The following is a 14,964-nucleotide window of genomic DNA, read 5'->3' as shown; positions in this document are numbered from 1 at the left end:
ATCGATTAGAAATCACTCTACTGGGCCGGGCGCAGTGGCTCACGCCTGTAATCCCAGCACTTTGGGAGGCCAAGGCAGGCAGATCACAAGGTCAGAAGGTCGACACCATCCTGGCTAACACAGTGAAACCCCATCTCTACTAAAAATACAAAAAAAAAATTAGCCGGGCGTGGTGGCGGGCGCCTGTAGTCCCAGCTACTCAGGAGGCTGAGGCAGGAGAATGGTGTGAACCCCGGGAGGCAGAGGTTGCAGTGAGCCAAGATCACGCCCCTGCACTCCAGCCTGGGAGACAGAGCAAGACTCCGTCTCAAAAACAAACAAACAAACAAACAAAAAGCAAAGCAAAACAAAACAAAAATCCAAAAGAAATCACTCTACTGAAAGTATAAAGAAGATCTCAAGACAACTGACTTGAATTCCCTATTCTACAATTTGGACAGATTCCTTGATATTACATATTAAATCATAAGGAGAAAAAAATCTGGTTTTGGTCTCTTTGTGGTCTAAAATCCTAGCAAAAAGTACAGAGAAGTTTAATCCGTTTTTAATAGGTTCTACTGCCATAGGCTTTCTATGTATACTATGCATTAAGTCTTGCCACGGTCTTTGCAGGTGGCTTTATTGACAGAGGTTACTTGGATAGTGCCATGCAGGGGTTAAAAACAAGACCTTCAGGGCCAGGGGACCTCGTGCTGAGTCTCACAGCTTGCAAAGGTGCAAGTTCCTGGACCCCTCTAAGCTACAGTGTCATTTGTAAATAAGGGTGGTGGTGCTATCACACAGGGTCATTGCAGGCATTTAATCAGATCACATTTGTAGAGTTTCTGGCATAGTGCCTGGCATAAGAATAAGCATACAATAAATATTAGCAGCAGCATTAGATTCTCATAGGAGCATGAACCCTATTGTGAACTGTGCATATAAGGGATGTAGGTTGTGAACTCCTTACGAGAATCTAACTAATGCCTGATGATCTGAGGTGGAACCGTTTCATCTCAAACACCCCACTCCCTGCTCTGTGAAAAAACTGTCTTCTACAAAACCAGTCCCTGGTTATTTTAAAGATAACTCCTTCTTGCAACATTTGCACTGCTTAATATTCAAGTTTAAGTTGGATGGAGCTGGATTTTGAATTCTTTCAGGCTGTTTCTATTTTACAGGCAAAACCCACTGCCACATTGGGAAAGGCCAAAGGGTGAATTACTGTCTTATTTATTAACAGAAGGTAAGGTGAACATGGAAGTTCAGTAGCAGGTTGTAACACATGTCCAGAATGATGCCATTTAAAAAAATGTGTATAATACTTGTTTGGAAGGCCATATATCCAAATGTTAATATTAATTATCCCTGATTGCCCCTTATTTTCTATTTTACACTTTTTCTTAGATTTTCTGCAGGGAAGCTGTATTACTTTCTTATTTAAAAAAAAACAACAAATGCTATATATTTATGTGCATGCGTGTGTGTGTGTGTGTGTGTGTATATATATATATATATTTTTTTTTTTTTTCGGACAGGGTCTCATTCTGTCACCCAGGCCTGAGTGCAGTGGCATGATCTCAGCTCACTGCAGCCTTGACCTCCTAGGCTCAAGTGATCCTCCCACCTCGGCCTTCCGAGTAGCTGGGACTACAGACACACACCACCATGCCTGGCTAATTTTAAAAAATTTTAATAGACACAAAGTCTCACCATATATGTTGCCCAGGCTGGTCTCAAACTCTTGGGCTCAAGCAATCCTCCTGCCTCGGTCTCTCAAAGTGCTAGGATTACAAGCATAAGCTGCTGTATCCAACCAATGAATGCTATTTATAAAAAGAAAGAACTGTATAGTCACTGTAGAACCAATTTGTAGAGGGGTGTGGAAGCCCAGCTTCAGTCTCCAGGTATGAAAAAGTAGAGATGGAGACTGTAGCCATGTGAGCAGGGAGCCCTGGGGATTGCTTGTGAGCCCTGGGGGTCATTTGGTAAGGCACTGCAACTTCACAGCAATTGGTATTTCAGAATCTTCACTGAGGTTTTATACCTGCCATACTCACCAGAGTCTTGTTCTTATCCTCAGTTGTTCCAAGTATGTGAATAACTCCAGAAACTGATCTGGTACCCCCAGAGGCTCTCTGGATTTCTGAGGTCAATAACACACTAGACGCAGGTTCTGCACACCTGCTATCAAAGTAATGGCCCCCAAACTTAACAGGTGTGCAGAAGCACAGTTTTCAAGCATCTGGAGCTCTGACTTGCTTTGGATCATTATCACAGGCCCCAGATTTTTAATTGCTCTGCAAGGGCACTAGGCCAGGCCTCATGAGCAAGGTGAATATAGTCATGTGTTGCTTAACAACAGGGATGTGCTCTAAGAAATGCAAATGTATCATCAGGCAGTATCCTGGACTACAATGTATCCTAGACTACAAACCTGTACAGTAGATTACTATACTGACTACTGTAGGCAATCGGAGCCAATGGTAAGCATTAAAAATATGTATCTAAAAGAAACTACCATCAGAATGAACAGGCAACCTACAGAATGGGAGAAAATTTTGGCATCTACTCATCTGACAAAGGGCTAATATCCAGAACCTATAAAGAACTCAGTCAAATTTACAAGAAAAAAACAAACAACCCCATCAAAAAGTGGGCAAAGGATATGAACAGACACTTCTCAAAAGAAGACATTCATACAGCCAACAGACATAGGAAAAAATGCTCATCATCCCTCGCCATCAGAGAAATGCAAACCAAAACCACAATGAGATACTGTCTCACACCAGTTAGAATGGCAATCATTAAAAAATCAGGAAACAGGTGCTGGAGAGGATGTGGAGAAATAGGAACACTTTTACACTGTTGGTGGGACTGTAAACTAGTTCAACCATTGTGGAAAACAGTATGGCGATTCCTCAAGGATCTAGAACTAGAAATACCATTTGACCCAGCCATCCCATTACTGGGGATATACTCAAAGGATTATAAGTCATGCTGCTACAAAGACACATGCACACGTATGTTTATTGCGGCACTATTCACAATAGCAAAGACTTGGAATCAACCCAAATGTCCATCAGTGACAGACTGGATTAAGAAAATGTGGCACATATACACCATGGAATACTATGCAGCCATAAAAAAGGGTGAGTTTGTGTCCTTTGTAGGGACATGGATGCAGCTGGAAACCATCATTCTCAGCAAACTATCGCAAGAACAGAAAACCAAATACTGCATGTTCTCACTCATAGGTGGGAATTGAACAATGAGATCACTTGGACACAGGGTGGGGAACATCACACACTGGATCCTATTGTGGGGAGGGGGGAGGGGGGAGAGATAGCATTAGGAGATATGCCTAATGTAAATGACGAGTTAATGGGTGCAGCACACCAACATGCCACATGTACACATATGTAACAAACCTGCACGTTGTGCACATGTACCCTAGAACTTAAAGTACAAAAAAAAAAAAAAAAAAAAAAGAGTTAACAGAAATGGGACCTGATTTCCTTTGGGAGTCTTATAATAATGAATACTTTAAAAATATAGAAAGTAATTCCTACTCACTAGAAGAAATGTTTTACGTATTAATTGGGTTTTCTCAAAGGGTAGAAAAGTAGTACAATGAAGTAAAATATATATATATATGTATCTAAACATACCTTCACATAGAAAAGACACAGTAAAGTATGGTATAAAACAGGGGCCCCTCACCCCCAGGCCACAGACCGGTAGCAGTCCAGGCTCCATAGCAGGAGCTGCATAAGCAGCTTTATCTGTATTTACAGCTGCTCCCCATTGCTCACATTACCATCTGAGCTCCACCTCCTGTCAGATCAGCGCTGGTGTTAGATTCTCACAGGAGCGCGAACCCTATTGTGAACTGCGCGTGTAGTTGTGCACTTCTCTTTCTTTTTTTTCTTTTCTTTTTTTGTTTTTTTGAGACTGAGTCTAGCTCTGTTGCCCAGGCTGGAGTGCAGTGGTGCGATGAGATATTGGCTAACTGCCACCTCCACCTCCCGGATTCAAGCGATTCTCCTGCCTCAGCCTCCCAAGTAGCTGGGATTACAGGTGCCTGCCACCACACCCAGCTAATTTTTGTATTGTTAGTAGAGATGGGGTTTCACTGTGTTGGCCAGGCTGGTCTCACACTCCTGATCTTGTGATCCACCCTCCTCGGCCTCCCACAGTGCTGGGATTACAAGCACGAGCCACTGCGCCTGGTTGGTTGTGCGCTTCTTATGAGAATCTAACTAATGCCTGATGATCCGAGGTAGAACAGTTTTATCCTGAAACTGCCTCCCTCCCTGGTCTGTGGGAAAATGGTCTTCCACAAAACCAGGCCCTGGTGCCAAAAAGGTTTAGGACTGCTGGTAAAAAATAAAAAAAATATGCACTTGTATAAGGCACTTACCATGAACGGAGCTTGCAAGGCTGGAAGTTGCTTTGGGTGAGTGAGTGAGTGAGTGGTGAGTGAATGTGAAGGCCTAGGACGTTACTCTACATTACTGTAGACTTTATAAACACTCAACACTTAGGCCACCCTAAATTTATTTAAAAATTTTTTTCTTCTATAATAAATTAATCTTAGCTTACTGTTACTTTTTACTTTATAAGCTTTTTAAAAAAACGTTTTGACTCTTTTGTAATAACACTTAGCTTAAAACACAAACACATTGGACAGCTGTATGAAAATATTTTCTTTATGTCCTATTCTGTAAACTTTTTCCTGTTATTAAAATTTTTCATTTCTTATTTTTACTTTCTAAACACTTTTGTTAAAAACTAAGCCACAAACACACACATTAGCCTAGGCCTGCCCAGGGTAAGGCTCGTCAATATCACTGTCTTCCACCTCCATGTCTTCAGGGGCGATAACACGCACGAAGCTGTCATCTCCGATAATAGCAATGCCTTCTTCTGGAATTCCTCCTGAAGGGCCTGCCTGAGGCTGTTTTACAGTTAACCTTTCTTTTTTTTTTTTTTGAGACGTAGTCTTGCTCTGTTGCCCAGGCTGGAGTGCAATGGCGCAATCTCGGCTCACTGCAACCTCTGCCTCCTGGGTTCAAGCAATTCTTCCACCTCAGCCTCCCAAGTAGCTGGGATTACAGGCACCCGCCACCACACCCAACTAATTTTTTTGTATTTTTAGTAGAGATGGGGTTTCACCATGTTGACCAGATTGGTTTTGAACTCCTGGCCTCAAGTGATTCGCCCACCTCGGCCTCCCAAAGTACTAGGATTACAGGCGTGAGCCACCGCGCCCGGCTACAGTTAACTTTTGAAATATAAGTTGAAGGAGCACACTCTCAAATAACAATAAAAAATATAGTAAATACATAAACCCAGTAATATAGTCATTTATTATTACCAAGTATTATGTACTGTACATAATTTATGTGCTACACTTTATACATTTAGCAGCTCAGTAGGTGTTGTTGTTTGTTTGTTTGTTTGTTTTGCAATGGCGTCCTGCTGCGTCACCAGACTGGAGTGCAATGGCGAGATCTTGGCTCACTGCGACCTCCACCTCCCGGGTTCCAGCGCTTCTCCCACCTCAGCCTCCTGAGTAGCTGGGATTACAGGCATGCAACACCATGCTTGGCTAAGTTTTTGTATTTTTTAGTAGAGACAGGGTTTCACCATGTTGGCCACGCTGGTCTTGAACTCCTGAACTCAAGTGATCCACCCGCCTTGGTCTCCCAAAGTGCTGGGATTACAGGCGTGAGCCACTGTGCCCGGCCTCAGTAGGTTTCTTTACACCAGTATCACCACAAACACATGAGCAATGTGTGGCACGACCACATTATGATGTCACTAGGTGACAGGAATTTTTCAGCTCCATTATAATCTTCTGGGCCACTGTCATATGTCTGGTTTGTCACTGACCGAATTATCGTTAGGTGGTGCACAACTGTACCTTCTTTTATTGTTTTAAAATATGAGTGGCTTCTTCTTCCCACTCAAATAATCCTAGTGGACTGTCTTTGTTTTCCCCCTTGGCTGAGCTATTTCAGTGATGATTTCTCACTGACTCATTTACTTCCCTTTCCGTGATCTCAAAAGTTTTTTTTCTTCTACTCCCTCCATTTTAATTTAGGGAAACATATATAATTTTTCAATTGTTTAATTTAAAAACCTGAATTCTTAATCTCGCCTCATTTTATTTACATTTCAGTGGCATATGTGAAACAAAAACATTTTTCCCTTTAGGGCCTATTTATTAAATTTTTTAAAAACCTCAGAGAAAAAGATTTGGCCACATTTTTGTCTCTTTTTATGGCTACAAATATAACATCGGGAATATACATCAGAATTGATGTGCTTCTGAGTTGCATTTTTCACAGTTGGCCGCAGAGCTTTTTGCTCAGATATCTCGAGTTGCATTGGAACTGGGTTTTCTGTATAATTTTTTTCTCTACTTAACCGTAGAAGGAAACACATGTCCAAACTGAGGATAGCCCCACTTTAAGTTTCAACATGGTTTGGGTTTTGCAGCATCCAAGATTTTCCTAACTACACACCTCTTTTTTTTTCTTTTCTTTTCTTTTTTCGTCTTAAAACACGCTCTTTTGGCTGGTTCAATAAGCCGTTCCTGCCAACCAGTTGCTTTTATGATAATTGACAGCGTAGCTGATTTTTGGAACCTTGGAATCTAAAGAGGCATTTTAGCTCAGACTTTGGAGAGGCTGAGCCAAGCTACTTGCAGAGTAAGAGATACAGCCGAGCCAAATGTGGGGCAGTCAGACCCTGAGTCTGTGCATGCTAATGAACTGCTCTCAAGAGTCTACATACCAGGAGCTAGCTCCAACTTGCGTTTTCCCTCTTTCAGCAACATGCACGATCCTTCTCTCTCCTGTCTGATTGTTTCTGGAGCTACTAGGTGCCACTTCTCGAGTGGAGCCGGTGAGACCACCTGTCAGCAGTGGACAGACGTGTCAGGACCCCCATGACCACCAGGGGTGGGGTACACAGACCCACTGCACCTCAAATACTGACCATGAGCTGAAAAGACACAAGACACAGCACACTTGAGCCAGAGAAGAGCTGATAAGTTTTTACTTCAAAGGGAAAGAGCATAAGAAAAAAAAAAATTACAACATTAATACAGCCAGTTAGTATAATGAGAAGATTGTAAATTTTCTGAATTCCCCTCAAATGATATCAGTTCGCTAAAAACTGTGACATTTCTCCAGATTTCATCTTAGCACAACAAATAGAAAAAAAAAAAAAAAATCTCCCCAGTCTCCCAGATCTTTCGAGTCCTTGCTTTCCTAAAAAAAAGCACAAATGTTTCAGAGTCAAAGGGCTCTGTTTGCTATCTTCCTTTTGCCGGTTTGGCTTTTCTGGGAACCAGCACACATTACTCCACAGGAGGTGGCTCTTGGACTACAAAATACCCAAGTGACACTGGGCAGCCCACCAGTAACAGCCTCAGGAAAAGCGTGCCCTTCTAACATCAATTCATTTTTTGAACTAAAAGCACTTTGGGCACAGAGACTGCCCACCCCCGGCACTTCCCAAGTGGTGGTAAGCAGCTTTTCCTTGTGGATTTCAGTCTTTGAGACTGAGTTTTGTTGTATGCAGTTTTCACACTGACTACTGATAGAGAAGCAACATGTGTCTATTCTCCATTACTTTTTTTTAAATAGAAATTCTTTTTTTATTGTATTATTCTTTATGTTCTAGGGTACATGTGCACAACGTGCAGGTTTGTTACATAGGTATACATGTGCCATGTTGGTTTGCTACACTCATCAACTTGTCATTGACATTAGGCATTTCTCTTAATGCTTTCCCTCCCCCAGCTCCCCACCTCCCGAAAGGCCCCAGTGTGTGATGTAAAACAATTTTCTTCTGTTACTGGAAAGGAACCCAATCTATACCTAGTGACATTGAATGTGCCCATCTGCCTGAAAAATAAAATACAGAATTCAGTGTATCGAATCCTGTGTAGTACATTGTTGAGATTTGTAAAACCTAATTAAGAATACCTGCATGGGGATTTGAGTCTACGTTTTTGCACTTCAAAGGTATTTTCATAGGCACCAAAGTGTCAAACACATACACCCAAAGAGTAAGCAGAATTTTATAATTTCACAGTTGGCTGTAGTAAACATGTTTCTCAGTGGAACAAGTCCAAGGAGTCAGCCACAGGGAGTGCTAGCCACAGGCAGGCGCTCACGATGCTGCAAGACATGCAAGTCAACTCCTCATCCTAAATAGAGGCTCTCCGTGGACCTGAGCCATGAATTACATCTTCTCCTTCCACGTGCAGGCTCCATACATTGATGGCATTGATGCACTGACAGGTTCTGTAACCCATAACGTATTTGATAGGCACAGGCTTTCTTCTTGTGTGTGCAGTAACCACTCTGAGGTTGACAGTTCAGGTAGGGAACCGGGTTCTGGTCTCCTTCGCCTATGTGAGATGGCTTCATCTGGGAGCCAGAGCGTCAGTTACATAGTCTTCTCTAAATTATGTTTTGTTATTTCCCTAACGTTATTTAAGCCTCATGGAACTTACTCTGCTTTTGCCAAGTCTTTCCATTGAATAAATATCTCCATAACCTATTGCTTCACTTTGGCAACAGAATTGTTGCAATTTGTGGGCAAAATGGAGCAAAGGCCTAACTCATTTTTTTTTTTCCTCTGTGAAATGTGCAATTTGCTGGCTTTCCTTCTCCCAGACGAAAGCCTTGACTTGTTCTCTGTTCTGGTAGCACCGTGTCTCTGTCCTCACTGAGTGAAGATTTACAGATAGGAGAATAGAACTCGATAAAAAATGACTTCACAGATACCGTGGAGACTTGTTATCCATACACAAAGTCAGTAATCATAAATAAATTAGGCCACGGAGTGCTCAGAATTGTGCCTGGCACGTAGTAAATGATCTGTAAATCAGTAGTATCAGAGTTCTGTAAATTACCAATGATCATTCTTTTCCTGCATTTACATGAGTTACTTTATAATTGCAAAACTATGGAAAGTAGCAGAGGTATAGCTAAGCATCTAGGCTGACCCTGTAAGAGCCAGAAGCTGGCAGAGCTGCAGAAGGTAACGATCTAACTGTTCACAGATCCAATTATTTCCCCCAAAGGATCCCTAAAACCTTATAAAATGCTGCCTGAGTAGTCAGTGAAAGGAGACCAAGGGAACTAACACTCGTTGTTCCATTCTGGGCCAGACACACATGATCTCATGTGTTCTTCACAACCACTTTGCCATTTGTTCACTAAATGCTTTTGTTTTGTTTGTTCGCCTTGTTTATTTAAGTTCCTTAGGTGAAGGGCTGTGAAAAGAGCTCAGAGTGACCCATGATTGTCTCGTGGTCTACACCTTAAGGCTGAACTCAGGATATGTCAGCAGGTTTTCCCCATTCTTTTCCTTCAGACAGGGTATTGAAGCTTGGCTGCCTCATGGTCATGTCATTTGTTTTCTCTTGACCACCTCTTCCCTGGGAAATTTTGCCCTGCTTAGACTATATGACGATCATGTTGACGTTACTCTTCTCAAACCTCTTCTAGTTCTGTGACTCTCTTAGAGCTCAGAATTGGAAATTAGGATGCATTTCCTAACTATCCTTAAGCAGTGTAGAGAAAAAGAAATTGTGAGAAATATTGGGTTGGCGGGGATGGGAGGTGGGGTAAAAGGAAGGGAGAGGACTAAGGGCAGGAAAAGACAGTTTTGTAAAGGCCATAGAACTAGCAGAGGGCCTTGCATCTTCCAAGTTTCCTGTGTGGAGCACAGTGCCACCTGCAGTAGCTCCCCGGTAATATTGATTATTGTTGTGGATGATGATGGTGATGAAGAGGGGCTCACCCACTGTCTGGTTTTGGAGTCTCAACCCTACTCCTTTGCTAGGACGCCACGCCAGTAGCCTATCTACCACCCCCCTACATCTTTCCCTTCAGTAGGGAAATTTTTGTGTTACTCATACCAGATTCTTTTAGCCTAAGGAGCTCGAGAACCCATTTTTGTGGGTTCTTTATATTTATGTGGTGTTGAGAGACATTCGTGTTCGGAGTGAAGCAGCAAATCTAAACCAAAGATGTGAGTGTAGAAGCAAAAGCTAGCATCCTAACTTTCATTTCCTGCAGCAGCAGGAGGAAGCGTTCTTTTGGAAATTGAGGACTGGTGCCTGCTTCTTCTAATAAATATGCCAGGAAATCCTGTATTGCTATCGCCATTGGGTCTGTTACTCATTTGCTAACTAGCAGAGGGAACTATTTGCCCATCCTTTGTCTGAAATAAATGTGTGATAACTGGCCAGGCACGGTGGCTCACACCTGTAATCCCAGCACTGTGGGAGGTCGAGGCAGGCAGATCAGGAGGTCAGGAGTTCAAGATCAGCCTGACTAACATGGTGAAACCCTGTTTCTACTAAAAATACAAAAATTAGCCAGGCATGGTGGCAGGTGCCTGTAATCCCAGCTACTCAGGAGCCTGAGGCAGGAGAATTGCTTGAACCCGGGAGGTGGAAGTTGCAGTGAGCCGAGATCATACCATTGCACTCCAGCCTGGGCAACACAGCAAGCCTCCTTCTCAAAAAAAAAAAGAAAAAAGAAAAAAGAAAATTTGATAACCATGAAATTATAGAATCATTGAGCCAGAAGCACCCCCAAGTTTGTCTAGAACCCCCAGTTTTTTATTTTAATTTTCTTAGAGACAGGGTCTTGCTTTATTGCCCAGGCTGGAGTGCAGTGGCACAATCCCTGCTTACTGCAGCTTCAACCCCTGGGCTCAAGCCATCCTCCCACCTCAGCCTCCTGAGTAACTGGGAATACAGGTGAACACCCACCATACCCAGCTATTTTTATTTTTATTTTTAGTAGAGATGAGATCTCACGATGTAGCACAGGCTGGTCTCGAATTCCTAGGCTCAAGCAATCCCCCTGCCTTGGCCTCCCAAAGTACTGGGATTACAGATATGAGCCACTGTGCCCAGCCAAAACTCCCTGATTTGATAGTTAGAGAACTGAATCCCAGACATTGTGGGAGGTCATAATCTGCCCCCAAGTTACACTGCAGGTGGATAGTAGGGCAAGGCCAGAACCTGGCCCCAGGCACAGTCAGCACTTTTTTCCTTATGCTGCTTGTCTCCTGATCCAAAAGGCCCCAATTTCTCAGAGTAAATAACTTCAGATTATTGTATAGCTATGAGAGCTCCCTTTTATTCTTTACTACCCACTGTCATCTTATTTCTGCCCCTTTGCAATTTTTTTCATCTTAATACAAACTGCTTTATCTTTATTAAAAGCTAACTAATTTTCAACTATATTTCCTGAAGAACTTTTACTTCTGGTCATTAGTGATGAAACTCCTGAGATGAGAAAAGAAAGGAAAAAAATAAAAATAACTGAATTTTTGCTTTTCTTTACAGACACTCTGGAAAACGGATCCAATAAGGGTGACAGGTGAGCAAAATGTTCCCATTGGCCGTGCCTGCTTTTCAGCGATGACATTTTCAATGCAAACTGCAGTGAGTTTGATCGTTTACTTTCTGTTTTGCTTAACTCCAGTGCAGCTAACAGAAAGGGACCGAGCAAAGATGACACGTATTGGAAGGAGATCAACGCAGCTATGGCCTTAACAAATCTTGCACAGGGAAAGGACAAACTGCAGGGAACTACCAGCTGCATCATCCAGAAGTCGTCCCATATAGCAGAAGTAAAGACTGTCAAAGTGCCGCTGGTGCAGCAGTTTTAAGAGCTTGTTGCTTTTCAGATCCAATGGATGTTCTTTCCAGTGTTTTCGTCAACCCTCATCCTAAGAGCCAAAGCAGGGATGAAAATGACTCTCTCCCAAACCTCTTCTTATTTTTAATTATCCCAAATATATCATTTAGTTGCTTCTGTAAAAGACATATAAATTATAAAAAACTCATTTTAATCAAAAATATTAACTTATTTTATGTTACTCAAACTATGCATAAAATGTCTGCATTACCATTACAGTAAGTGCCTTGCTCCCAAAAATAAGCTCCAACGTGGGCATAGTTGAACAGCTATGCCTCAAAATGCCAACGCCATATGCTTATTAGCCTGTGTGCATCATTCCAGATGGACCTAATCATTCCAGGACTGAAACCAGAATCGCTGAAAGCCCTTGAAATGCATTCAATAATTCACAAGTTAAAACTTGGATATCTGTTCAGCCCAAATGAAATCTTCCTTTTAAAAAAAGTCTACAGTATTGAAAATTGTTCAATGTGCTTTTCAGAGTGACAGTGAGACTTTTATGCATGTATCTTGCCTGCATATCTGATATGTTACAAACTTCCAAAATTCAAGGTGCAGCGATCCACATAACGTTGTACATTTAAGAAGTGATTCCTTCAAGTTAATTTAAAATTTCAATGAATACATGGTGATCAGGAAAACTTTTTTTCAAGCACTGTTGGAAAGTACCACAAAGCCCTTTAGAATTAATCTGGATTTTTTTCTCAAGTTCTGCTGAAGTTTAAAAAAAAAAAAAACAACTTTATTATATAAATAACTCAAAATTTTCCTGTGTAAAACTAAACCTGTAGTTTTAAAACATAATCCTGTTTGCATTAGAGCTCACTGTCTTTTTGTGATGGAAACTGTGTTCATATGGTATGACTAAAAATCTTTTATTTGATTCGTTTCAAATTACAATTGCTGATGGACAATTTGTATTGCAGCGAGAACAAGAGAATGAAAGAAATGTATCTCTGTGTGGCTATACATACGCATACATAAAATTGATTTTTAAATTTAAAACATATGGAAAACAAAACATTGAACAGTTTGAATTTTGCCAAGTTGGACATTAATGTAAAAGTGAAGTGAAATCGTGCATTGAAAGAAAACATTTTGTTTCTAAATTAGACTACCATTGAGTGAGAACAATCAATATCAAGAAAGAAGACTATCTTTCTCAACTAAACAATAATATTCTAATCAGCTTGGGAAGACTTGAAACTTGAATAAACAGTGGAAATGCCAAATATAACAGAGGGTATGTGCTACAGAGAAGTAAAAACGGTTTGACTCTTTTATGATGGGATTTTTTTTTTCTGAGTATGTAATCTATTTTTTTTTAAACTGGAAAGCATTTTTGTCAGTGTGAATGAGGGTCAATAGTGTAGCCAAGTGGTGACATTTTTCTTTATTTTGCAAAATGCTTTTAAAACCAAAGGCTGCTCTAGTTGACGGACAGTATCAGTCTTGATATAAATTGTAGGACACTTTTTCATGTAACATAGCATTTGGGGATTGGATTTATTTAGTGTAATGAAGATAATTTGATATAAAAATATTTTGTGTATATATATATTTTTACTTTGTTTTCTAAATTGCTGTTTGCAGTAACAGTAAGCGCAAAGCAAAATATATAAGTTATGACTGTATGATCAGATGAAGTATGAGTTCTTTTGGTTTGCATCCTTAAATAGTTAGAGATCTCTGATACAAACTTTGGAATCTTTACAAAACAATTTTGCCAAAATGTGAGCATGTCAATGAAAACTAAAGACAAATACTTCACTCTTTTTCATACTATTATAAGTTATTCTGGTATTAAATATGTTAATAAAAGTGTTTTTGTTTTGACATATTTCAGTTAGATGAATGAATGCTGGTTGTATTTTATTTGAATGAGTCATGATTCATGTTTGCCGTCTTTTTTAAAAAATCAGCAAATTTCTTCTCTGTTATAAATTATAGATGACAAGGCAATATAGGACAACTATTCACATGATTTTTTTTAATACCAAAGGTTGGAAGATTTTATAATTAACATGTCAAGAAGACTTTATAATAAGCACATCCTTGGCAATATCTCCAATTGCAATGACTTTTTAATTTATTTTTTCTTTTGCTGCTTTAACATTTTCTGGATATTAAAATCCCCCCAGCCCTTTAAAAGAATCTTGAACAATGCTGAGCCGGCAGCTGAAAATCTAACTCATAATTTATGTTGTAGAGAAATAGAATTACCTCTATTCTTTGTTTTGCCATATGTAATCATTTTAATAAAATTAATAACTGCCAGGAGTTCTTGACAGATTTAAAATAAAAGTTAATTTCTAGACCTCAATGATCGTATGGATTTTGTTTTCCTTTGAGAGCTGAGCAGGTAGATGAAGCAGTAGAACAGACGGGCCCATTATTTGCAGCAATTCTCCTTAGACTGTTAAGGGATATGATATGGGAGTGCTGCATTTGTATTAGGTTTGAATTTCATCACCTTAGGCCACCAATCCAGCTTTTAAAGACTGAGGAAGAGGGAGTGTGATGCTGACTATTAAAATACGTACCTTTAAAATGAGCATTTTCACATAATACCTTCTTTCCCTCACTAATACAATTAGCATTATTTGTGGTGTGCTCTGCACTGGAGAGAAAACCTTGGCTTTGAAGCTAGACAGAACTACCTTTGAATCTCAGCTTTGTCCCTTACTACTTAGTCATTCTTACCTAGTTTCTTCATCTGCAAAGTGGGAGTAAGGAGCTATACCTTCTAGAGTTTGCAATAAGATTGAGATAAAATACAGTACATAAAGTGCCTACCACAGTGTCTGTCCGATAATAGGTGCTTGGTAGCTGGAACGTATTATTATGTAGTTACAATTCCTCTCTCCAGGCTTTATGCACAAGAAAGTAGAAATATTTAAAATGAATGCAACATACGAAATGGGTAGTTTAACAAACAGCTGTGGAGAGGGAGAGATGCCTGACAAGAAAAGCTGCTGTGCAACGGTGAAAGTTGGTATCAGAGTTAGAAAGGCCTTCAAGGAAGATTAGTTTAGCATCGTCACTTTGAATTTCCAGGCAAAAAGCATAAAGCGTTGCAAAGTTAAGGCAGAACAGACATTCCAGCAGAAAACACGATACATGCGGTCGCGTCCTTCTTTGGGATAACCAAGAATTGCTTTCCCTCTATTTGTCCTGCTTGATACTGTTGAAGATGGCTAAGAAAAACTCAAGCTGCTGCCTGTGTTCTCTGTCT

General features: G+C 40.5%; 1 protein-coding gene across 4 annotated transcripts in view; it reads left to right on the top strand.

Moving 5' to 3' along the window:
• The window catches only part of MKX (mohawk homeobox), a 75,333-nt gene extending 61,281 nt beyond the window's left edge, over positions 1-14,052 (top strand). For 3 of the 4 annotated variants that reach the window (XM_005564857.4, XM_065520442.1, XM_074001282.1), the window contains 2 exons: positions 11,372-11,405; positions 11,511-14,052. In XM_005564857.4, coding sequence (XP_005564914.3) covers positions 11,372-11,405; positions 11,511-11,697 — 221 coding nt within the window. In that variant the 3' untranslated portion in view covers positions 11,698-14,052. The remainder of the gene's footprint in view (positions 1-11,371; positions 11,406-11,510) is intronic. The other variant, XM_045399756.3, reaches the window with a different exon arrangement.
• Positions 14,053-14,964: the final 912 nt, after the last annotated feature.

This window comes from Macaca fascicularis, chromosome 9, assembly GCF_037993035.2.
Source record: "Macaca fascicularis isolate 582-1 chromosome 9, T2T-MFA8v1.1".
NCBI classification, from domain to species: Eukaryota; Metazoa; Chordata; class Mammalia; order Primates; family Cercopithecidae; genus Macaca; species Macaca fascicularis.
The sequence above is the reverse complement of the archived record's forward strand: the minus strand, read 5'-3'. Positions and strand labels throughout refer to the sequence as shown.